The sequence below is a fragment of the Arvicanthis niloticus genome, chromosome 13 (assembly GCF_011762505.2).
Source record: "Arvicanthis niloticus isolate mArvNil1 chromosome 13, mArvNil1.pat.X, whole genome shotgun sequence".
Lineage (NCBI taxonomy): Eukaryota > Metazoa > Chordata > Mammalia > Rodentia > Muridae > Arvicanthis > Arvicanthis niloticus.
In genome coordinates, this window is record NC_047670.1 from 33941451 (window position 1) to 33966134 (window position 24684).

The 24684-nt window shown below is 34.6% G+C and overlaps 1 protein-coding gene across 1 annotated transcript in view; it reads right to left on the reverse strand.

Annotated features, from left to right (window-relative positions):
• LOC117718998 (solute carrier family 22 member 22-like) overlaps positions 1-20378 on the reverse strand; it is a 37057-nt gene extending 16679 nt beyond the window's left edge. The window contains exons 1-7 of the mRNA XM_034517045.2: positions 19974-20378; positions 16306-16409; positions 14689-14843; positions 14078-14246; positions 12945-13068; positions 9188-9303; positions 7926-8140 (exon numbers count right to left, since the gene is read on the reverse strand). Of these exons, the coding sequence (XP_034372936.1) occupies positions 7926-8140; positions 9188-9303; positions 12945-13068; positions 14078-14246; positions 14689-14843; positions 16306-16409; positions 19974-20372 (1282 nt within the window). The 5' untranslated portion in view covers positions 20373-20378. The remainder of the gene's footprint in view (positions 1-7925; positions 8141-9187; positions 9304-12944; positions 13069-14077; positions 14247-14688; positions 14844-16305; positions 16410-19973) is intronic.
• Positions 20379-24684: the final 4306 nt, after the last annotated feature.

Here is a 24684-nt window from a genome sequence, read left to right on the forward strand (position 1 = left end):
GACATTACAAATATTTCTATATTAATGTTCATTTTGATTAGAGACCTGTCTGCTCCTGACAGCTTCCTGTCGTGGATTCTAAGAAGAAATTGAGCATCCTTGGAGATACTCCAGTTGTGCAGTGACAACCACTAGGCAAGAATTGCCTCTTTCCATCTGCAGACAAATTAATGTCCAGAAAAGGACACACATACAGAATAGTCGACTGATTATATCTGCCTAGACAGAGTAATCAGCTCTTAATAATTCTGCATCACTAAGGTCTGTCAGATGATTCTGGGCTAGAAGGCTGAAGATTTGATGCTCCAATGGTCGGTAGTATAGGGGCTTTCCAGGTGTTCAGCACTCTCTATAAATTGGCTAAGTCTTAGAAGCTATGTTTAGTGCTTCCCATAATTTCAGTTAACTCAGTCATTCTGGATTTCTGACGGGGTTAAAGACCTATAGTCTCATAGCCAATCCTGGCTATTTACTTTGAGAGAAAAGATTTGAGTGGATGGTTTCCAGCTGACATTCATTCTAAAGCCAAGAAAAATGCCAGGTTCAAAACTAAGTGTTTTAGTTAGGAGAGATGACAGAGGTTCTGGTTAGTCAACAAAATGATGGACTGCATATTAGGACTATCTTGTACCTCACTGGTACAATTAGGAATAAGTATGCTCTAATTGTATTGTGAGAAAAAAGTTTTATTTTAACAGGAAGAGTGATATGTAGGAGGATCTAAGTGGGAAGGAGTACTAAGAGGAAGAGATGGAGTAAGGAGAGGAGAAGATGAAGGAGAGGAGAAGCTAGGTGATGAGAGAGAAAAAGAGAAAGAGAAGGTGGGCATGGAGGCAGATGTTCACGTGTCTCCACCAGTCAAAGATAGTTGATATATCTAGGTTGGATATTGGGTTACACTTCTGATTGAGCATTACCAAACTTAAAAAGCCTTTGATTAACATTTTAAAAAAATTGTATAAAAGCAAAAAGGAAAAGGGGGCATGGGATAGGGGTTTTCTAGGGAGGGGAAATGGGGAAATGGGATGGCATCTGAAATGTAAATAAAATATAAAAATAATTTTTAAAAAGACAAAAAAAAAAAAATGCCCAGGGCCAGATAGATTTAGTGCAGAATTCTACCAGACCTTCAAAGAAGACCTAATACCAAAATCCCTCAAACTATTCCATAAAATAGAAATGGAAGGAACACTACCTGATTCATTCTATGAAGCCACAACTACTCTGATACCTAAACCACACAAGGACCCAGCCACCAAAGAGAACTTCAGACCAATCTTGTTTATGAATATCGATGCAAAAATAATAAAATTCGTGCAAACTGAATACAAGAACACTTCAAAACCATCATTCACCATGATCAAGTAGGCTTCTTCTCAAGGATGCAAGGTTGGTTCAATATACAAAAAATCCATCAACTTAATCCACTATATAAACAAACTCAAAGAAAAAAAATCACATGAACATCTCCCTAGATGAAGGAAAAGCATTTGACAAAATACAAAACCCCTTCATGTTAAAAGTATTGGAGAGATTAGAAATTCAAGGAACACACTTAAGCATAATAAAAGCAATTTACTGCAAAATCAACAGCCAATATCAAATTAAATGCAGAGATACTTAAAGCAATCCCACTAAAATCAGGGACAAGACAAGGATGTCCACTCTCCCCATATCTATTCAATATAGTACTCAAAGTGCTAGTTAGAACAGTAAGACAACAAAAAGATCAAGGGGATACAAATTGGCAAAGAAGAAATAAAGGTATCACTATTTGCAGATGATATGATAGTATACATAAGCGACCCCCAAAATTCTACCAGAGAACTTCTCCAGCTGATAAACAACTTTAGCAAAGTGGCCTGATATAAAATTATAAATTATACACCAGTAGCCTTCCTTTATGCAAATGATAAACAGCATGAATAAGAATTAGGAAAACGCCCCGCGGTGATGGCGCATGCCTTTAATCCCAGCACTTGGGAGGCAGAGGCAGGCAGATTTCTGAGTTCTAGGCCAGCCTGGTCTACAGAGTGAGTTCCAGGACAGCCAGGGCTACACAGAGAAACCCTGTCTCAAAAAAAACAAAACAAAACAAAAAACAAAAAAATAAAAAATAAAAAGAAGAATTAGGGAAACTGAGTTTACAACGGCCACAAATAATATAAACTATCTTGGGATAACTCTAACTAAACAAATGAAAGATCTGTATGACAGCAACTTCAAGTCTCTCAAGAAAGAAGCCAAAGAAGATCTCAGAAAATGGAGAGGTCTCCCATGCTCATGGATTGACAGAATTAACATAGTAAAAATGGCCATTCTATCAAAGGCAATCTACAGATTCAATGCAATCCCCATTAAAATCCCAACACAATTCTTTGAAGACATGGAAGGAGCAATTCTCAAATTCATCTGGAAAGACAAAAAACTCAGAATAACAAAAACAATTCTTAATAATAAGAGAATGGCTGGCGAAATCACCATCTCTTACCTCAAGCTTTACTACAGAGCAAAAGTGATAAAAACTGCATGGTATTGGTATAGAAACAGATATGCTGATCAATGGAATAGAACTGAACCCAGAAATAAAGCTACACATTTATGGATACTTGATCTTTGGTGAAGATGCCAAAAATTTACAATCAACAAAACAAAGCATCTTCAATAAAAGGTGCTGGTCTAACTGGCTGGCTGTATGTAAAAAAATTAAAATAGACCCATAATTGTCAGCTTGCACAGAGCTAAAGTCCAAGTGGATCAAAGACTTCAACATAAAACCAGATACATTGAATATAATAGAAGAGAACGTGGAAAAGAGCCTTGAACTCATTGGCACAGGGAGAAATTTTCCTTAACAGAATTACAGAATTCCAATGGCTCACATTGTAAGGTCAAGAATTGATAAATTGGACCTCATGAAACTGGAAGGCTTCTGTAAGGCAAATGACATAGTCAATAAGACAAATCAGAAAACTACACATTGAGAAAAAAAACTTCACTAACCCGGCACCCAAAATATATAAAAAACACAAGAAACCACCAAAAAAAAACCTAAACAACTTAATCAAAAAAATGGGCTATAGAACTAAACCAAGAATCACAACAGAGGAGTCTCGAATGGCTGAGAAGCACTTAAAGAAATGTTCAAAGGCCTTGATGATTAGAGAAATGCAAATCAAAATGACCCTGAGATTCCACCATACACTAATCAGAATGGCTAAGATCAAACCCTTGGGTGACAACACATGTTGACAAGGATGTGGAGAAAGAGGAACACCCCTCCATTGCTAGTGGGATTGCAAACTGGTACAACCACTCTGAAAAATCAATCTGGAGGTTCTTCAGAAAATTGGAAACAGATCTACATGAAGACCCAACAATACAACTCTTGGGAATCTACCCAAAAGATGCCCCACCATGGCACAGGGGCATGTGTTCCTCTATGTTCATGCCAACCTTGTTTGTGATAGCCAGAAGCTGGAAACAACCCAGATGTCCCACCACAGAAGAATAGATACAGAAAATGTGGTTCATTTACACAACTGAATACTACTCAGCTATTAAGAAGGAGGACAACCTAAGTTTTTTAGGGAAATGGATGGAACTAGAAAATATCATCCTGAGACCCAAAAAGACATGCATGGTATGTACTCACTAATACTTGGATATTAGACAATAAAAAAGTACAGAATATCCAAGATATAATCCATAAAACTCAAAAAAGGTCAATAAGCTGAGGGTCTAAGTGAGGACACCTCAGTCCCACTTGGGAGGGAGAAGAAAGCAATCACAAGAAGGGAGGAAGGTAAAGACCAGGGAGGAAAAGTGGACAGGTGGGAATTGGGGGATGAGAGGAACCTGATCTGGTATTGGGTGAGAGAAAAGAACTGAATCCCTGAGGGCCAGCAGAAAGAATAGAAACAGGCAATCTCAGGAGGTAGGAGGTTTGGGGGGACCTACCAGAATGCACCAGGGATCTGGGAGGTGAGAGACTCTCAAGACTCAAAGTGAAGGACCGTAGATGAAATGCCCGATAGTAGGAAGAGTGAAGTTATAGAGTCCACCTCCAACAGGAAGACAGGGCATCAATTGAGGAAGGGGGTTACCATTCCACAGTCAAAATTCTGACCCATAATTGTTCCTGTCTAAAAGAACTGCAGGGATGGAAATGGAGAGAAGCCTGAGGAAAAGAAAATTCAGCGACAGGCCCAAAAAGGGGATCCAGTTCAAGGGAAGTCCCAAGGCCTGGTACTATTACTGAGGCTATGGAGCGCTCACAAAAATGGACCTGTCACGACTGCCTTCCAAAAGACCCAACAAGCAGCTGAAAAAGTCAGATGCAGATATGTGCACCCAACCAATGAACAGAAGCTGCTGCCCCCTGTGGTTGAATTAGGGAAAAGCTGGATGAAGCTGAGGAGAAGGGTGACCGTGTGAGAGGATAAACAGTCTCAATTAACCTGGACCCCTGAGATCTCTCAAACATTGGACCACCAACCAGGCAGCATATACCAGCTGATATGAGACCCCCAACACATATACAGCAGTGGATTGCTGGGTCTGGGTTCAGTTAGAGAAAATGTACCTAACCCTCAAGAGACTGGAAGCCCCAGAAAGTTTAGAAATCTGGTGGGGTTGGGGGTGGTTGATGGGGACATTCTCGTGGAGACAGAGGTCAGGGAGGAGGTATGGGTTGTGGAACAGTCAGAGGGTAGAACAGGAGAAGAAAAAAATCTGGAGTAGAAAGAAAGAAAGAAAGAAAGAAAGAAAGAAAGAAAGAAAGAAAGAAAGAAAGAAAGAAAGAAAGAAAGAAAGAAAAACAGACTTTAGAATGGTGGTGGTGGTAAGTCATTCTGAGTGAATAAATTCCAGAGTGTATGTGCACTGTGGAAATGAGCAGGCTATTTCAAGGACCCCAAGATTCATGGGAAATCAGCAAAGCCTGCCTCCCTTGGAGGGTGAAACTCTCAGGGATTGCAAAACCTTGCTCTACTCTGTGTAAAAATGTTGATAGTGTGTGCAGAAAATGCTGACCAGTGCTCTATCCCTCAAGATATTTATGGCCTGAAGATTCTCCCATACAGAGGCTGCTCCTATTGAAATTAGGCCAACCTACCTCCTTCTTCAGCTGTATATAATAACTTTGTCTCCTCATTTATATGTATGTAAGAACCCCACCTTCCTGTCTAGCTGGATGTAATAACCCTGCCTCTGTGTTCAACTGGAAGTAATTAACATAATGAGTTTCCAAGGTACTTTAATTTTTCCATCAAAGAACTCAAGTCTACTTGATTCCTTAATCCCTCTGTGTGTGTCCATCCTTCAGTTTTTCTGTCTGTTTGTCATCTGTCTGTGTGTTTGTCTGTTATTTCTTTATTGCCTTGCCACCAAAGTTGTGTAATTATATAACAAAAATGGAAGACCTATTTTGGAATAAGTTTTCTGCCATGTAGGATAGTGAATGAATGTTCATCAATGAAAATAGTAACAAAAAATACAAAACAATATATTTGCAATTACATTAGAGATTTAAACGTTGTATGCGCAGGAAACAAATATGTATTTGTCCCCTGTCTGGAGCATAAGAAACAATTAATTTCTTATTTTAAGCACATCAAACACAAACTAAAATGTTTGACAGCTATAAAACATGTAAAGTTTAATTCAGTGTTGGTCATGAAACTCCTCTTCTTGTCATTAAATGCAATTTCTCTAGAATCTTTCATAAAACCATGAAAATCTGTCCATCAGTTTAGTCTTAAGTTTTTGGAATTGATTTTCTGAATGTTTCTTTAGTGCATACTGTTACAATTTAAGTGAGAAATGTTTCCTCACAGCTTTGTGTACTTGAACACTTGTTCCTCATCCAATGGCACTGTTTGTGAAAGGTGTGGAACCTTTGCATGGTGGAATATTCTGGAAGAAGTGTGTCACTGGAGACTCAAGGTTAACAGCCCAGTCTTGCTTCCATCCCCCTCTGAGTCTCTCATTACACCAAGATGTTAGAAGATAGAGAGTCCTAGGCACAGATTAACACTTTCATGGACCCTCTGACCATCATACCTTTCAACCACTAGGGCAATTATCTCCCCTCAAACCATCAAAGAAAAATAGGCCCCTCCCCTTAAATTATTTCCTGTCAGGGACTAGTGACAACCACAAGGAAGTAGCTAATAGACATCAAACACCTTTTTTTTTCTCTTTCTAAGTAAACATTTTTGGCCAATCCTATCTGTCTCCAATGTAGATTAGTCATAATCCCTGATTTCAACCATACATTATTTAAATAAATGCTCTGAAATACAGTCATTCCAATCATGCCTTTCCTTCTGGGTTTATTGTCTTTATTGTCTTGCTTGTTCCTTGACTATATACATCTATTGTATTGCTAGTTCCTCAACCTAGAACTGACCTTAATACTTGCATGATATTTAAATGGTATAAAAGCAAAAAAAGGAGGAGGAGGGATGGGATAGGGAATTAATGGGGTAGGGGAAAAGGGGGAAAGGGGATAATATCTGAAATATAAATAAAGAAAATATAGAATAAAAAAGAACATCAATTGAATACTTACTAGATCATAATAATTAAATACTCTGTAATCAACATCCTCCTTATCACTTACCTCATAGTCATTTACCGGTAACTAACACAATGACACTAATTTTCTAAACCATATGTTCTGCTTCTCCTTCCATGGCATCGTGAGAGTGTGTGTGTGTGTGTGTGTGTGTGTGTGTGTGTGTGTGTGTGTGTTTCTGCACCAAATAATTCCTATTTGGTTTTAGATGTTCAACATTGAATGACACCAGAGATTCTTCAAATTACTTGTGTGTAGTTATTGTCATTTCCACATGATATCTTCTTGCCAAGTAATATTGCTGATATAGGCCTCCCAGAGATGACTATTTTTTTCCATTGATGATACATAATTAGTTCCTATTAGAATCTAATTTAGCGCTTCCAAGTTTAAAGGAAGCCATAGAGTTGTAATTTTCTTTACTAAGGAATCCACAGCATTTAAAACGTCCAGACTTAAAAATAGAGTGCAAGCTTGGTGACATGGCTTAGCTGGCAAAAGTGCAAATAAGTCCTAAGACATGATTTTGGTCCCTGAAGCCCAAGTCATAGGAGAGAACCAACTATTCCAAGTTGTTATTAGAGCTCCACAAGTCCTCTCTCAGCACATCGTTTCCCATACAGAAGTTTATGGGACTGGTCTCCCTCTTACTACTCTTAATCTAGTCCAAGTGTTCACCACACAATCCATATCCATTTAGAAAAACCATGTGATTTTTTTCTACGCTCATTTTTTTATCCTGAAGTTTGTCTAAAAATAAATCTCGTAGGAGAAAGCTAAAAAAAAAAAAATTAACTTTGTTTGTCTTATGGAAATTTCACTTTTAATGATTCTATTCCTTCTACTGTTTTCCGAAAGAGAAAGAGAGAGAAAGAAATAGAAAGAAGAGAGAAAGGGAGACAGGAGAGAGAAAGAAAAATTTTCAAATATGAGTTCCTTTTAAATAAATAAATAAATAAATAAATAAATAAATAAATAAATAAATAAAATGGAGCTGGGAAGAGAAGCTCAGCAGTTAGGAGAACCCGTTGCTTTTGCAGAGGACCAGAATCATTTCCCAGAATCTTCATCAGGCAGGTGATGCCCAACTTCCTATAATTCCATTTCTAATTGATCTAACACCTCTGAATACTTAGGGCACCCACATTCACATACGATACACTTACTTACAGCATGCACACTCATTCACACACATTTATAATTAAAAATAAAATAAATATTTAAATAAATCTGGTCTAGTGTTCTTTTAGGCAGTAGAGTGCAGATTACATTTTTCTATTTGAAAATCTAAGTGTACATAGATATACATTAATAGTAAGATTCTGAACACTGAGAAAAATCTCACCTTCAGATAGAATCATGGTGATGATCATACAACTTCCAAGTGCAATGAGCAAAAAAGTAATTAAAGGACGACGCCTTGAATATTTTAGTGTAAAATATGTGAGTGATTTACTGGGTATGTCTATCACTCCTAGGAGAATCTGGGTCAGGAATATGTTCTTTCCCAACACTTGAATATCCAACAAGAGGCCAAAAATGCTGAAAAGTACTGCAAAACTGGGAGAAAACACACAGAAGCATTCAACCAACTCAGGAAACAAAACATTTTATTATAATGTGTGTGTGTGTGTGTGTGTGTGTGTGTGTGTGTGTGTGTGCAAATTAAATCCTCATATCCTTTAAATATACAAGTAAAATAAATATTTCAAATATTGGATAAAATTTTGTCTCATAATCTTATAGAACCTACTTAAGAAAAATGTAAAAATATGATGATTATAGAATTTTTCAATAAATTGAGCATAGTTTATATTCAAAACATTCTTAACTTAGTTTACTGCTTTAATAGACTCCACATTTGATGTGTGTCAAAACCTGGGCATGGAGTATGAAGCTGTCTTTAAGTGGTCATTTTTTATATAAAAATCATGGGGCCTAAAAGCTGCATCTTACAAGTCTTGATACAGTGCAAGAATATATCATGCAAGATGTGTATATTTAGGAAAATCAAATAATTTATCCTGAGCTCATTTTTCTTTTCCTGAAATTTGGACTAAAAGAAAATTCACTGGGGGAAGCTGTGGTTGCCATGTAGAAATGTATTATCACTTGCAATGATCCTGCCCTACCATTTTCAAATAATTGCCTAATGTAATGCAAAGATGTTTATTTGTAACATCTGAGGATCACAGAAGACCAGAAACTTTGAGCAAAACTTGAAATTTGTGCAGAATTTATTTCAATGTTATGCATCGAGGCTTACTGCTTTATAGAATAAATAAAATTATTTGATTTCATTAAAAATCTGTTTTATCATTCTCATTATTTAGTGAAACTTAGCTGAGGTCTAAATTGCCTTTTTAATTTCTTGCTTACATTGCTCCAGTTTCTGTAAATTACAACCATCCTATGAACCATTTCAGAAAAACATGACCTGTGTGAGTTGCTGTTAATCCTTCCCTACAAGTATTTATTATTTGGTTTCTAGTGTCTTGAATAAAGGGGAAAGGAGACAGTTGTTTTCCCCAGACATTCTTCAAAGGGCTTAGCTTGATGCTGAAGCAGTTGACTGGGATAGTGAAGGGAGGAGGGTAAAGTACTCACGTTATACTGGACTTACAAAGCACTGTTTTACGTATCACAGGATTAATAATGATGTTCTTTATTCTGAAATGCTTTCCAGTTGAATTCACATCTTCCTTAACTTTCGATCGCAAGTCCTTCAAAATGAAAAAGATCAAGGCAACATATTTAGGTTGAATAAAAGTTTGAAGCAAATTTTCCACAAATTATACTTCACTCTTCTATGCTGTCATATACTCCCTATGACTAGCTCGTAAAACCAGAGTGGCATTGATCATACTCCAACCATCTAAAAGGAGAATAGGAATGGCAAAATTGCTTAAGGTGAAAGCACTTGTCACCAAGCCCCATGTCTTAAGTTCAATTCCAGCACCCACAGGTCAAGTCTAGAACTGACTCCCATAAATTGTCCTCTGACCTTCATATGACATTTCTTGCAAGTGTGTGCCCCCCCAATACATGTACACAAAATAAATAATAAGTACAATTAAAATTTTTGAAGTAAATAAGTAAAAAATAAAGATAAATTATTAAATGATTAAATGAAGAAGTATATGCTATATATATTGTGAAGATGTTTCATGGTAGAAATTATAAAATTTTCCAGCCTGAGTAGTCATAGACCTTGTAAATAGGCAGCCTTGGCGGATAGTACCAACTTAAATAAGGACAAGTGAATCATAGGCAGAGTCATAGTGACCTGTCCCCTGAAACTTCACCCAGCTGATACCCTGTTCTGAAAGATATCTGTACTCCCCCTGAACACCTATGCTCCTGTGTCATCCCCTTCCCCACATCCTGCATTTTTGTGTTTATAACCCCTGTGTTAAAAAGTAAAAATGATGATTTGATAATAATAATAAAAAAAAAGAAAAGAAATAACACATAGTGTCCCTCTGGCTCTGCTGTCTTAGCTTCTGACAATCCATTTTCTTGTTCTCAGAAATACTTTGAATTATAAAACGTTATTATGGTTTTTGTTAGTATGCTGGGTAAAATAATTTTTATTGATTTCATTTTAAACTTCCAAGTTTGTAGTGAGTTAAAATGTCCTTCAACATAATTACAGGTCATATTTATTTTCATATTGTAAAATGCTAGTTAATCTGCTGAACATTTAAAAAACTGGATTCCTTTGTGAGAATTTCATATATGAGCATTGTATTTACATAATTTTCCCTTTCTCTCCTTCCTTCTACTCTTCCCAACCCCCATACTTTTCAATTACATCTTATTATTTAATTATTATTCATATATGTATGTATATATGTATAAGTATATATAGATATACAAATACTGATAAATAAAACGTTTTGAGTTAAAAAAAAGAAATTATAAAATTACTTTCTAATAATTCCTAAATTGTTTCTTATTAGAAACTATTGGAGCAGTCTAGGCTGGCACAGTTATAATTAGATAATTGATGCTCAAACTGAGTGACTGTTGTCAAACTCTTTCTAGGAATCCCTACTTTACCAATTTCATTTCATGATGAGTAAAGTCCCATATCTGATTAACTACAAGAAAAATTACAGTTACTTTTATTGTATCTTTGCAGATTTTTATATATCTTATATTGCTATTAACTTATGTGAAATTAATTTTTCAGCAAAATTCTACATTAAATATTAACTTTTAGTTTAGACTCAACCTTTTAAAAGATTTTTAATTAGATTTTTTTCCTTTCATATTTTTATTGATTATCTGTGAACTCCACATCATAAACTCCAATCACACTCCCTATTCCTCCCAGGTCCATCCCCTACCCTTGTGACTACCCCACTCTCATGAAGAAGAAGAAGAAGAAGAAGCAGAGGAAGAGGAGTGCAACTTGTGTTGCTCCTGGGCATTGTCAAACTCCCAATGTCCAGTCCCTTAAGAAAATTGAGTCACTCCCCGCTGACACCCCTACCAGAAGCCATCAATCATGGTGAACTTTTTCAAGAGTTCTCTTCGATGGATTTGTACCCAGGCTGTTACTTTTGCTGGTGGGTTAGGCTAGAAGTAGGGGGTTGCCATATAGGCCTTCTATGTCCCTCTTTCTCAACTTTGAGCTTGCAATCATCAATATCGTGACAAAAAGTACTTCCCTTGTCCTTTACTGTCAGTTACCTAGATATGATCTCAAGTCTGAGTGCTTGGTACTAGATAACCAGTTGGAGTGGGGAGAGGGGATCTTTCCAAGAGCATTTCTCCATGGCACATTTTAAAAAGAAAATTCCCAAATGTTATTTTTTGATCACTTTTTCCATTTAGAAAATATGGCACTATACATAGACTGTAAGTACAATATTATGTTTGAACTTAAGTTACTAAGTCTGTGAGACTTTCTTTCCTACCATGCACAGCGTGACACATGCAATGCAGGCTTCTGAAATACCTGCACACATCCCTCGGTCTACTACTCAATTCTTTTCATACTTCTAACACAATCTTAAAATAATGCTGAAAAATCATAAACACTAGGAATATTTGCAAAGGGGTACTTGTACATCCATGTTCACCACTGCTAAATTCATAATAGCTAGGAAATAAAAGAAATCTAATAATCCTTCAACTGATGAATGGATAACAAAAATGTAGAACATATAACCTTATTTAGGAGTAAAGAAAAATGAAACTCTGAACTTTGCAGGTAAACTGGATTGAACTATATCTAACCTGAATGCCTTTTCAGTAAGGACTAGCTGTGATAGTATAGGAAGTCTCCCATAGAAAGGAAGTAACCAATGGTCCTAAACCAGATGTGATGCCTATGAATCTGAACAATGGCCAGCATCAGGAGATATCACTAATGATGTGATAATAGCATGCGTATCTTGAAGGTAAACAACAGCTTTCTAATTGGATGTAAGACCCACTCAACCGGTAGGAAACTAAAAGCTGAGAACATAGAGTTGGCAAAGTGAATGATCCCGAGGAAAATCTACCACCACTTTACTAAATCAGAATATTACCTAACTGCACTCTGCATATTTTTCCTTATGCCTATAGATAAGTATAGTCCTCATCTCTGATCAAACAAAATTCACTCTGCAAAAGAAAGAAACTGTTACAGAAAACAACAACTGATCTAAATGTAAAAAACGACTAATTAATCATCAAGTTCCCAGCCTCAGTTGATACTTCACAACTCCTATACATTAACGTCAGGAGATATCAAGGAAAGAGAAGAACAATAATAAGAGTCAGAGAATCAGGAAGTCTGTTGTGCTACTGTGTCTCATATAAATAATAAGGGAGCATTACCCCTGATACCTGGGCAATATCACTGTCTTGACAAGAAAAACACCAATAGACTTGCTAACATGACTTTTACAGGGCCTCACGCAGACAAAGAGATATAGGCATCTAAGGAATGCCAAAAGATTGAGAAATAATTGTCTCCAGGGATAGGGTTTCCTATTTGGTTATCTAATACCATGTGGTCACCCTTGAAATCATATACATGTAAATAACACTAAATAGATTAGCAGACTGTATTTATATATTTAGGTGTCCATGTATAGCAACAACAATTAAAGAAAAAAAAGAGGCCATGAATTCACAAGGGGGTATGGTGGGGGTATTATGGAATTGAAAGAGGAAAGAGAAGGGGTAAATAATATATTTTAATTAAAATAGACATTTTAGAGGGGTAGTAATAATACTCATTTTAATTTGAGTCTATCCACAAATTCTTCTAGTTCTTGGGTATGTTTATCTATAATTTCATTGTGGTTTTTATTATTTGATGGCAATAAGGGATTTGAAGATAATGGTCATGTGTGTCTAGTACCTCAGTGGTTAGATTTTGTGCAATTTCTTTCTTCCCATTGATGGAGGCAATTCTCTGGAGTTCCTTCCATGCTTGTTCTGTTTTGCCAGTGATCATGAGCCACCGGGGTGATTCTGGAACCCAGCTGTTTAAAAGGCAGTGAGGAGAAGGGGGGGTCATATTCTAGTCCAAAGACATTTCTGTTCTATTCAGGAAAAGAATAATCTTATAGAATATGGTCCCTCCTAGCAACAGAGGACACTCAAGGATCTAACTAACCTTTAACTTGTTCACTAATACCCTGTTGCTAAGTCTTTTAATACTCTTTTACACCTAAAAAAGTTATTCTTAAGAAAGAAGGAAAAACTTCATTATCCAAAATGTAAATACGTTTTGTAGTACTTTAACAAAAAAATTCACTTCAATATGTGACTCTCATTGAAATTCACAATTCTAAAATACAACAAAATATTACTAATTTTATATTGTCTATTTAAAATGATACCTTGTGGGGGCTGGAGAGATGGCTCAGCAGTTAAGAGCACTGACTGCTCTGCTAGAGATCCTGAGTTCAATTCCCAGCAACCACATGGTGGCTCACAACCATCTGTAATGTGATACGATGCACTCTTCTAGTATATGTCTGAAGGCACCTACAGTGTACTCATATAAATAAATAAATAAATAAATAAATAAATAAATAAATCTTTAAAAAATGATACCTTCTGTTTTATTCCTAAGAAGACTAATTAAAATTTTAAAAAAATACCAGAAGAGTTGCTTTCAGAAAGAAGGCTGTTTGATGTTTGCTTTAAGAGGGATCAAAAAAGATCTACTTCCAAACCTCTCTGTCCGTAGCTGTCATGTAAGTATATTTTCCTGTGACTTGATCTTAGCAACCAAGGGAAAAATAAAGTAATACCTGAGTGAAATTTTGAGACACCAGTCACTTCATTTTTTTAAATTAACTGAAGGAATTATCCTGTTATTGGTTTTTCTCCTAAGACTTGTAAGTGTATTCCCTGCATATTGCACTTAAAACAGCCTAGAGTACATGAATAAGAGGCAAAATATCCCTCAGTGAACATAAAACCACCAACATGTATTATAGCCATTGGAATGTGGTAGGGTAGGACATATCAAAGTGCACATACCAGTACAAAATAGAAAAAATGAAGTAGGGCAAGGCAGATGCAAGTTGAAGTAAGTGCCAATCCGAAAGCACATATGCTAGTACCCCAAACCCAGCCAGGCCAATACTGGCAAACAGTCCATTGAGTACTATGACTATGGCATACCACTGTACTGATGCTTCTTCTAAAACTAAGAGAGAGAAAAAAAGAGTTCTGTATTAGTTTGCATTTTACTGGTATGTTATCACCATGACCAATAGCAACTTAGGAAGGGAGGATTTTTTTTTTTCATCTTAGAGCTTATAGATTATCAGTAAGGGCAGGAATTTGGAGGCAAAGGCCGTGGAGGACTGCTTCCTGGCTTGCTCTCCATGGTTTTCTCAGGGGATATGGGGCCACTCACAATAGGCTAGGCCATCCAGTATTGATAATTAATCAAGAAAATGTTACAGATACTTGCCTATAGTTCATTCTGTGGAGACATTTCATGAACTGAGGCTCCCTCTTCCAAAATGAGTCTAGCTTGTATCAAGTTGACAAAAACCAACCGGCACAATATATATATCACATTTTAAGAATGATGGCTTCAAGAATGTAAGATAATACATGTGTACATACCAAGGCAAACTTACCAAGGATAAGACTGTTGATCAGAACAGCACTTATGGAGGCAGATAACAAGAATTTCAAAACACAGTAAAAGAAGAAATTGGGGGCAAAGGCACAGCAGGTCCCCAAAACCCCATAGGCTAGGGAACAAACCATCAACAATGGCTTTCTTCCAAACCTATGGTAACAGTAAAATAGTAAAAGACCTAACAACTGCTTATATACACATCATTAGCATATTCCCAGAAAACCCTTATTACTCTTAGATCCGTGTTTTCTGGAATCCATATACCATCATAACGCAACAATTAAAGTCACACATATTCATATAAATGTCACTATTTAGTCACTATATGTATGTGTCTAATATAGCACAATTTTCTATTTCTGAACTGTACCATCACATCGAGTACATTCTAAACTCTTTTTTAAACAGTTTTATTTTTGAGTGTGTGTGTGTGTATGTGTGTGTGTGTGTATGTGTGTGTGTGTGTATGTGTGTGTGTGTGTATGTGTGTGTGTGTGTGTGTATGTGTGTTTGTGTGTGTGTGTATGTGTATATGTGTGTGTGTATGAGTGTGTGTGTATGTGTGTTTGTGTGTGTGTGTATGTGTGTATGTGTGTGTGTGGTGTGTGTGTGTGTGTGTGTGTGTGTGTGTGTGTGTGTGTGTGTGTTGGGGGTTGATGCATGCAGGCACCCATGGAGACCATGGGATATCTAGATTGAATTGAGGTCCTCTGAAAGAACAACTAGCACTCACTACTGAGCCATCTCTCTAGCCCCACCATTTAAGTTTCAATACTAACTTTTCTTTTTTTCTTGGAATGTATATCTACACATACTAATTGGATTATATCCTTCCTCATAAATATTAATAACTAACATAAATTAATAATTTATTAAGATATTATTCTCAAAAATAGTATTATTATTAACCAATTTGTTTTAAAATCTGTCTCATCATTTATCTGGATGTGAACAACTTATCTAACTTTTATCTTATCTAACTCTATATTTTCTTTCTAGAAATTTCCTTGAACACCCACCATACTCAGGTTTGGTTTTTTTGGTTTTTTGGTTTTTGGTTTTTTTTTTTTTTTTTTTTTTTTTTTTTTTTTTTTTTTTTCTTACTGTCATAAACTTTCTTGTATACTTCAAGCAAATAAATTTTCATAAATGAATACTTTAATCAAGCTATATAATTTTTAAATGTGAAAATGCACATAGTATTTTGAATTGCCACAATTTTCTTGCTATCCAGTATATCAAACTTAAGAAGAAAATGAAGTTTCAGTTCTTACAAATTTAGCTACTTAACCTTGTTTCCCATTGCTAAATCTATGCTATTTTTCATTAATCATAATTGTTATATAACATTTTGTGATATTTTTGTCCCCTTATCATTTTTCCATCTACCAACTGTTAATTTTTTATGAGCCAGTTCAAAGTTTACTTTCATTGGAAGCCTATCATATTGATTTCTGTCTTGCAAAGTTGGTTATTTCCTTGAAACATATCTATCATGTATATTGTATACACTTTTCCCAGCTTCTTTCAATGTTCATAATTTTTAATAAAAAACATATAGTCTTTAAAAACAGTATTATAGATGTTTCTTTGTCAAAAAATTAAAACTTACCTGTCAGAAACAAAGCCACCCAGAGGACCAGCCACCAAATGCCCTGCCAAAGAGGTGGCTTGTGCGTAGTATCTGAATGACTGAAAATCACATACTAAATCCCACTGTAAAAGAGTGAATAAAATTATCATAACTTGAGTAATTATATATATATATATATGTATATATATATATATACATATATATATATATAATTTGAAAAGAGGCCCCAAGTAAGTAAAGCTAGAGAATAAATATGCTGAGTAGTGAGAAATGGTTTATGACTAATGTTTAAAATTGACAGTGATTACATCCTATGTAACCTGGGGTCACACATGTCATTGACCCTAGGGGAGAGCCTACCACTATCATTTTACTAAATGTATATAGTATCAAGCTGGCTCCTAATGACTTACATTATATGCATAAATTAGTGCATCTGCGACTTCTTGTCAGAGCATTTTCTGTCAGGAGCGATCTAGGAAAGGCTAAAGGTGGCGTTTTTGGAGCTTGCCTGCGTTTTTATATGGACTAAGATGGATAAGTTCTAAAAGGCAAGGTCCCAAAGAGACTTCATCTCAGGATTGCTTCTTGCAGCTGATATGCCTTTCCTGTCATTATTAAATTACTTTAATAATCCCTGGGCATTAGCCTACCCTATTGAGCAGATTTCCAACAAATCAACATAAAGATGAACTTTCATGAAGTAATTCTGTTTAGATGAATAAATGATTTTTATAGAGCTCCTAATTTGATTAAAATATTCTTAGAAAGTTTTAAGAGATCGTTTTAGTTGTTTTGCTAGAAAGATGTAATAAAGTTATAATCAAGAATAGAACGTGCCCAGTTCTCATAATAATAAGTAAAGACTATATAATAAAAAATATAATGAACTTTCATACTTATACTAAAAAAAAAAAAAAAAAAAAAAAAAAAAGGAGTAGGCTTTGAGGCTTGAGACAATTTGTATTCAAGGAAAAACATTCAGATCCCAGGATGAAGACACAGGTGTGTACTATAAGGCAAGGTCACATAAAAACTGTTGCTTTGAACTTATAATGACCTTTCAGAATAAAGCACAGCTTTGAACCTAATATCAGCATCCTTTTGTAACTTTTCTTTTATGTAACATTTTATCTATGAGGTAATTTTTCAAAGAATTTTTGTCTATAAAAAGGCCAAAGAAAAGAAATAAAGATAAAAGGTTGGTTTAGGGAGTTAGTCTACATACATACATACATACATACATACATTCATACATTCATACATGCATACATACATATACACATTCATACAAACACACATATATGTCTGTTTGTTTATATGTACATATGTAGGTATATATAAGTAAAGTAAGCATGCATGACGTTTGTGGAGTTGATTGAGCGAGATGGCTGGGCCCAACCACAATGTGTATATAAAGGATTTTAAGTCTTTTCTTTGTAGCATTTTATCTAAAAGCTATAAAAAAAACTAAAAGCAATAAATAAAATGTGGGGCAGCCATTTTCTGCTTTGCTCTGTGTGTGTGTGTGTATGCATGTGTGTATGCATGTGCGTGTGCGTGTGTGTGTGCATGTTTGTTCTGTGTGAATGACTACTTTTTTCTTTTCTGGTTCTTTTATGTCTGCCTGGGCAGAGAAGGGAGTGCTAGCAATAAATTCTTTACCTGATCCCAACAGGTGTTAATTCATCTGAAGCCATTGGCTGCTGGCGCCAGTATAACAAAGAATAAAGGAGAGTAAATATTAGCACTAAGCAACTTTTACTTCTGCAAAACCAAGTTTTGTCCCCTCTGTGCCCCACTTCCTTGGCTGCCTCTTGGAGAAAGCCAGTGTTAAGGCCACCTCCCAGCCACTTCTATTCATCATAGATAGTGATCACAAAAGAGATCCAGAACTTGTGAACACACAGAAAATAAGGAACAGCAGAATGTTCACCCTGAATTGGAACATATATACTATACACCCCAACTCAGTATTCATATAATAAGGTATTTCTATCGTAGATGATATTCATGGAGTATTTCTAAATGTTTTTAGTGTTATTTCTCCCTTCCTTTTTTCAGTCCTCTTTTCTACCCTATTCTCCCAAACCCCAAATTAACCTTTTATTATTTTTATTACTTCCTTATAAACTTTTATACCAGTCTATTCTATCTCACCTCCTTTAAAACACTCTCCCACTGGCCCCTTAATAATTTTCTTACCTATGTAAGCATTCAAAATAAAACATACATATTTGAATATTCAAGGCTAACACTTAAGAATGAGAAAAAACATGCAATACTTGTCTTTCTAGTTCTGAGTTACCTTACTCAGCGTGAGAGTTTCCATCTCCATCAATTTAGCTGTGAATTTCATAATTTCATTTTTTTTTTAATTTTTTCATAATATTCTTTAATGGTCATGTGACTGTAACAAATGGAGGTAGTTAATTTTTCTTAATCTGTGTTCTATAATTTCAACCTTCAATGAAGAGGACACCTGTAGCCTTTATACAAATGCAAAATACTTTTCTTAGTCTAGAAGCAGGTTTAGGATGCACGAAACAACAATTTCTAACAAGAGATGGGTCACTGGTGCTAGAATGATATGATTTAACAATCATGGCATAGCTAAACACTTTTCCACTGGATTTGAGGCCTTCTTAAAAGGGGGGAATTTCATGCTTGGTACAGTAATATTGGTCAGAATCCCAGGGCTGAGGAGGTCATAGGCCCTATGGTAGATCCTGTTACTGTTAATTTGTTCAATCACAATAGTGTCAAATTGCCTTTTTGTGGTGGAATAAGAATGACTCTCAAGACTCATATGTTTGAATATTTCATTCCCATTTGGTATAACTCTTGGGGGAAAATATGGAGATATGGCCTTGTTGTTGTATCATTTAGAGTAGAAACTGAGATTTCCAAAGCCTCATGAGAGTCCCAATGATTGCTTTCTGTCTCATGGTTGTGGAACAAAATATGAGTTCTCAGATGTGCCCTTACTCCTTCTTTATTGACTCTAAACATCTGAAACCATAAGCCAAAAACAACTTTCTTTTATAAGTTGCCAATATTATGATGTTTTGTCAAAGCAATAAAAATTAACTAATGCACATATAAATATTTATGTGTACACCTATAGACCTAATGACTCTCGATATTTCTCTGTGAAGCTTGTTTTAGTAGTAGGCATTAGTCAATGCAGAGACACATCCTTGCAGCCACTTTAAATGTAAATAGTTACTTCATGGGGAAAGTTAGAAATTTTAATAATTATATTCAGATAACAGCATTAACCAGAATTTTTTCTTAAAACAGTATATAAAATGACACTTCCTTAAATATTAATGAACTGAAACATAAAGCTGCCTAACATTAAATAATAGATCTAAGATTTTTTCACCCAAATAAGGCAAGTCATATAAATATACTACTGATCACAGTATCTGAATACAACCACATTCAGTTAAACCTTTTGTAGACTGGTGGTATTGCTTTTTTCAAATATATGAATATTTAAAATATGTACTTTTACATACAGACAAACACACACATACACACACAAACACATACACACACACACACACTTCTCACCCCCTTCCTTAGTCTCAATGTTTTGTGAAAACTATCTTACATCTCATTACTAGATGGTGGGGTTCTATAGTCAATTCACTAGACATCATTGTAGTTAAGCATCTTACCTCAGTGACAATGGTCGAAGTAAAAACACTGCGATCATATGTCCATCCATCTAGGCACGGCTCAGTCTCTAGTTCAGTGCTGTTAGTTGTGGATATATTGGAATCTAAGAATTGCCATTGGATGTGCCTAAAGCGTCGACATTGCTCAGGTTTCTGATTTGGGCCCATTGGGATGGAGACCTTTATCATAGCTTCGGTAGTCAAGTTCATGGCAGTACTAATTTCAGACCTTGAATTATCAAGGTTTACACTGCAGTGATGAGCAGGGATGGCTGCTGTAAAATTCTCCATGATATCATGAGGGGATGACATCATAGATAACATGTTGAGAAGGGCAATCATCCAAACCTGAAATCTTCCACTGTCACCTACATGATGTAGAATTTCATCAAAAGCCATGGCAATTCTGGCAAATGCTAGATGTAGAGTCATAGATACAATGGTATAAAAAACACAAATTCAAAATCAAGACTTTGTTAATTTAAAGACATATCTTTTCTGGATCAGATATTCAAAAATTGAAATAGTCGTTATTTTCTCAACAAAATGTACATTCCTTCCCTGCATATTAAAAAGTAGTAAATAGTTTGCTTCTTACAACATCAACAGCAGTATATTTTATTTCATAATGACAATAAATTCAAATGAAAAATCTCTGATTTGGCAGCTTATAGAATGAATTCCATTTTATAAATACAGTTAACATGCAATGTAATGTAGTCTGCTCAAGTCTTGAGAAGTAGATTTTAATAGATACTAATGACTAATACAATCTTTCTGCCCCCGTGAAACTATGTCTTCTTTATAAAGCAGGAAAGCTACACTACAAAATCTCAATATTATAGAAGTCTAACCAAAATCTGAACAATGACATCATTTACCATGCAAATGTGGACAGCAAAAATCTTCCAAGGCCTCACCCCTAGATGAAGAACTGTATTAATAACTGCTGAGAGTGATAGAATTAGTACCTTCCAGAAATTAGCCCCCTAGGTAGTTATGAGTGGCAAGTATTCCACTCTAAAAATATGTTATGAGCAACACTAAGTGGACTGTTTTATTTATGTATTTATATGCATTGTATATCAATAGTATTTTTAAAGAGAAAAAGCAAACAATAGAGTTAGTACATGAAAATTCAAAAAGTTTTTGAAGGTAAAGAAAGGAGAAGAGTGAGTTACACATACAGGATGTGATAACAGAGAATTAAAGATGACCAAACATATTCACATAAACAAAATGTCATAATATAACCCATTACTTGGTACAATTAATGATTCCAAATAAAAATGGAGATGAAATACTAATATACAAACAAAGAATATTATAGTCTTATATTAAAGGCATAAAACACCATGGTTGTGTAATACTTTTAATAATCATATTAAGCCAGGAGGTCATGGTGCATACCTTTAATCCCAGCATTGAGGAGGCAGAAGTAGGTGGATATCTGTGAGTCTGAGATCAGTCTGGTCTACAGAATAAATTCCTGGACAGCCATTGCTACAAAAGAGAAACCCAGTCTCAAAGAACAAAACAAAATAACAACAGCAAAAAAGTTGTATTTCTATCATGATGTAAATGTAGATGCCTTCTATACTGACAGCTTGCAGCTTATTTGTCTCATCGTTGTGGCATAATCCTTTTAACAGTATCTTCCCGTTTATGTGACCCCAATCACTTGAAAAAATTAATCTACTTTTTGATTCTTTGAACTCAGTGGTTTTTGGCTGTACATGTAAGTCACATAAAACAATATTGCCTTTCAGTATATTGATGTCTTCACACAAAATACTGTCTTTCAGTACTGTTTATATTTTCTTACATAGCAAGAGTTTCTTCTTTTTATACCTAAATAATAATAAAATAATATATATGATATAATATATAAATAAATATATATTACAATATATTCATTGTATTATATATTGTAATACTATATATTTATATATTTTATTATATATTTATTTATATATATTCATGCTATATATAACATAGAATAATTTATTATATATTGTATTGCAATATATAATACAAGTAGATTGTATTACATAAAATGCAATATATGTATAAATCATATTTTTATGCAGCTATATACCTTTAAAAGAACTCAATATTCCAGTCATCTGTGAAATGAAAAATCACAACCAAGTCCACCCACAATGATAACACATCCCCTCATATCATAGAACATCTCATATAAAAACTATTAGAAATTCCAATGTAGAGGAATATTTTAAGAGAGGTGAGTCCTTGCCTACTGGTCACAGTAGTGAAATGTAAATTAGCATCTCAACAAGGGACAACATGATGGAGATTTCTCAAAAGCATTTAAAAAATTCATCAGTCCTTCTGTTTTAAAATACAAAGGAAGATATGTTGATAAAATATTTGTCTCATATTCATTACTGAAATATTCACAATAGAAAACTATGGGAACAAGTTAACATCTATCATTGGAACTTAATTTCAATGAAAACTGACTACACTTTGTTCAAATGACATGTTCATATAAATAATAAGCATACATGTTTATATTGATTGGAATTGTGTAAATGCAAACAAAAATATATTCTCAAATAGTGTCTTTAAAAAAACAAAAACTAAGTTTCTCCTTAACATTGTAAAGGCCTTATTATTGCATTGGTTCCTGGCATGGTCACTGTAAACTCATTTCATAAAACTTCAAAGACTTGTCAGATGATAAAGTTGAGAAGAGGAAAGATTGAGAAAGAATGCCCAGGTACTATGCTGAAAACAAATAGTCAATAGCACTGATCAGGAATCTATCTGACAAGAACATAAAGAAAAAAAAATCATGAGTCAGGTTGAACTGGTTACACTTAGAATTGTGTCAAGGATTAAAACAGGTAACTTTACAATGTTCCCTCTTTAATATATTTAGAAGCTACTTTCACTAACTTAATTTGAGAAAACAAAAATATTTAAAATATGCATATTCTTAATTCTTATAAAAATTATCCAAATGTATACCTTTAATTATTTTTAGTTATTTACTGACTTTGAATACAAACCTATATATTTTAAGACAAACTTCCAATTAGGGCTTAAAACTTTTCTTTTATTCTACTTTATCATCTTATTTGACAAAATCAACTGAGTTAGCTGAAATTTCTAGATATTTGAAATGACATATATGTCAATTGAATTCATTGAATTATAATTTTATGCTCTACTTTGTTGATAAATTTACAAGACCTAAACATACCACTATAACTTGTCAAGTTATAATTTGTAAAAAGTAAATATAGATAAGTGCAATAAAAGCTATAAAAGTTCAGCAGGAAACCTGTATTTATGCTCATAATTCCAAAAGGTAGCAATATAAGATCTTAAAATAGGAATTCTCATAATTCTGTTAAATGATTCATATTTATTCAGATATAAGACACAAGGACAATCAATAATGCTTCCATATTTTTCACCTAAATCAAGATTTTAATTTGATTATTTAATTCCTTATTCTATATTAACCATTATTTTACATGTTACTTTAATAAAAACAGAGAACTTTACCTATATAGGACTCCTGTTGCACACAGCCAAATCACAGATAGAGAAAAGCTATGTCTCTTTACCAAAGAGAATAAATATCTACTAAAATGTTATAAAGTTACTAATTTACCACTGGTCCACTGTTCACTGGAACTAAGTAACTGACATGGACATTAGTGTAGAGTTTCTTATGGTTTTCAGCTTAAAGTGAATACTGCATTAAATGAGAAGTGTTAATGTCTAGTCACTGTATGGAACAAAACAAAGGAGAGTCCCAGACAACTTTCAGGATGGACCCAGAACAGGGACTAGAACAATGCCATGCAACTTTTTTCTGAGTCTATTTCTGTGTAGCTTTCTCTCATCCCTGTCATAATTTCCCATCACTGGCATTTCTAATGAATAAATTAAAGGTTTTAGATAAAATTGACCTTAGATAATCAATCATTTTCTCTGAAAATAACTTCATTTTTCCTATTTTTAAATATTTCTATCAAGCATACGATAAAGTATAAACATATTTATTTGTACTTTCCCATTCTCACTTACTCATACACTGCCAACATATCATTGTGACAACTTCATAACTTTTAAAATAACCCAATAAGGCCAGTTACTGCTATCCATATGTGCAAGGGCATAGGACTGCCCATTGGTGCATGGAAAATATATTCATGGCCATGTAATCAAAAAATAATTTTCTTACAGCTCCTATAGAACATTGAATCTTTAGAAATTTTTTTATTGGATATTATATTTACATTTCAGGTTTTATCCCTTTACCCCGTTACCCCTGAATCTTTAGAAATTTTAAATCCAGTATGTGTCTACCTATGATACAAGTCGATCATACAATTGATTGCATAATAATTTATTTAATCCAGTTAGTGATCTCTCAAGTTCTAACTTGGTAATATTTAACATATGCAACTAAACGAACTCTGTTAACGAGTGCAATATTCACATTCCCATGGATTTGCTGATTTTAGCCCATAGCCAAGAGCAGGAACAACAACAACAACAAAAATGTAATGATATTCTCTGTCTCCATATGTGCCACATCTGCTGATACTTTATGGAACAGAGCAAGAAACGTTACAAAATAAGAACAAAGGGCAGAGATCTAATCTAATCTTGCTCAGTAAAATAAATTACAAAGCAACACAGCAGAAGTCATGGATACAGAAATGGTTAA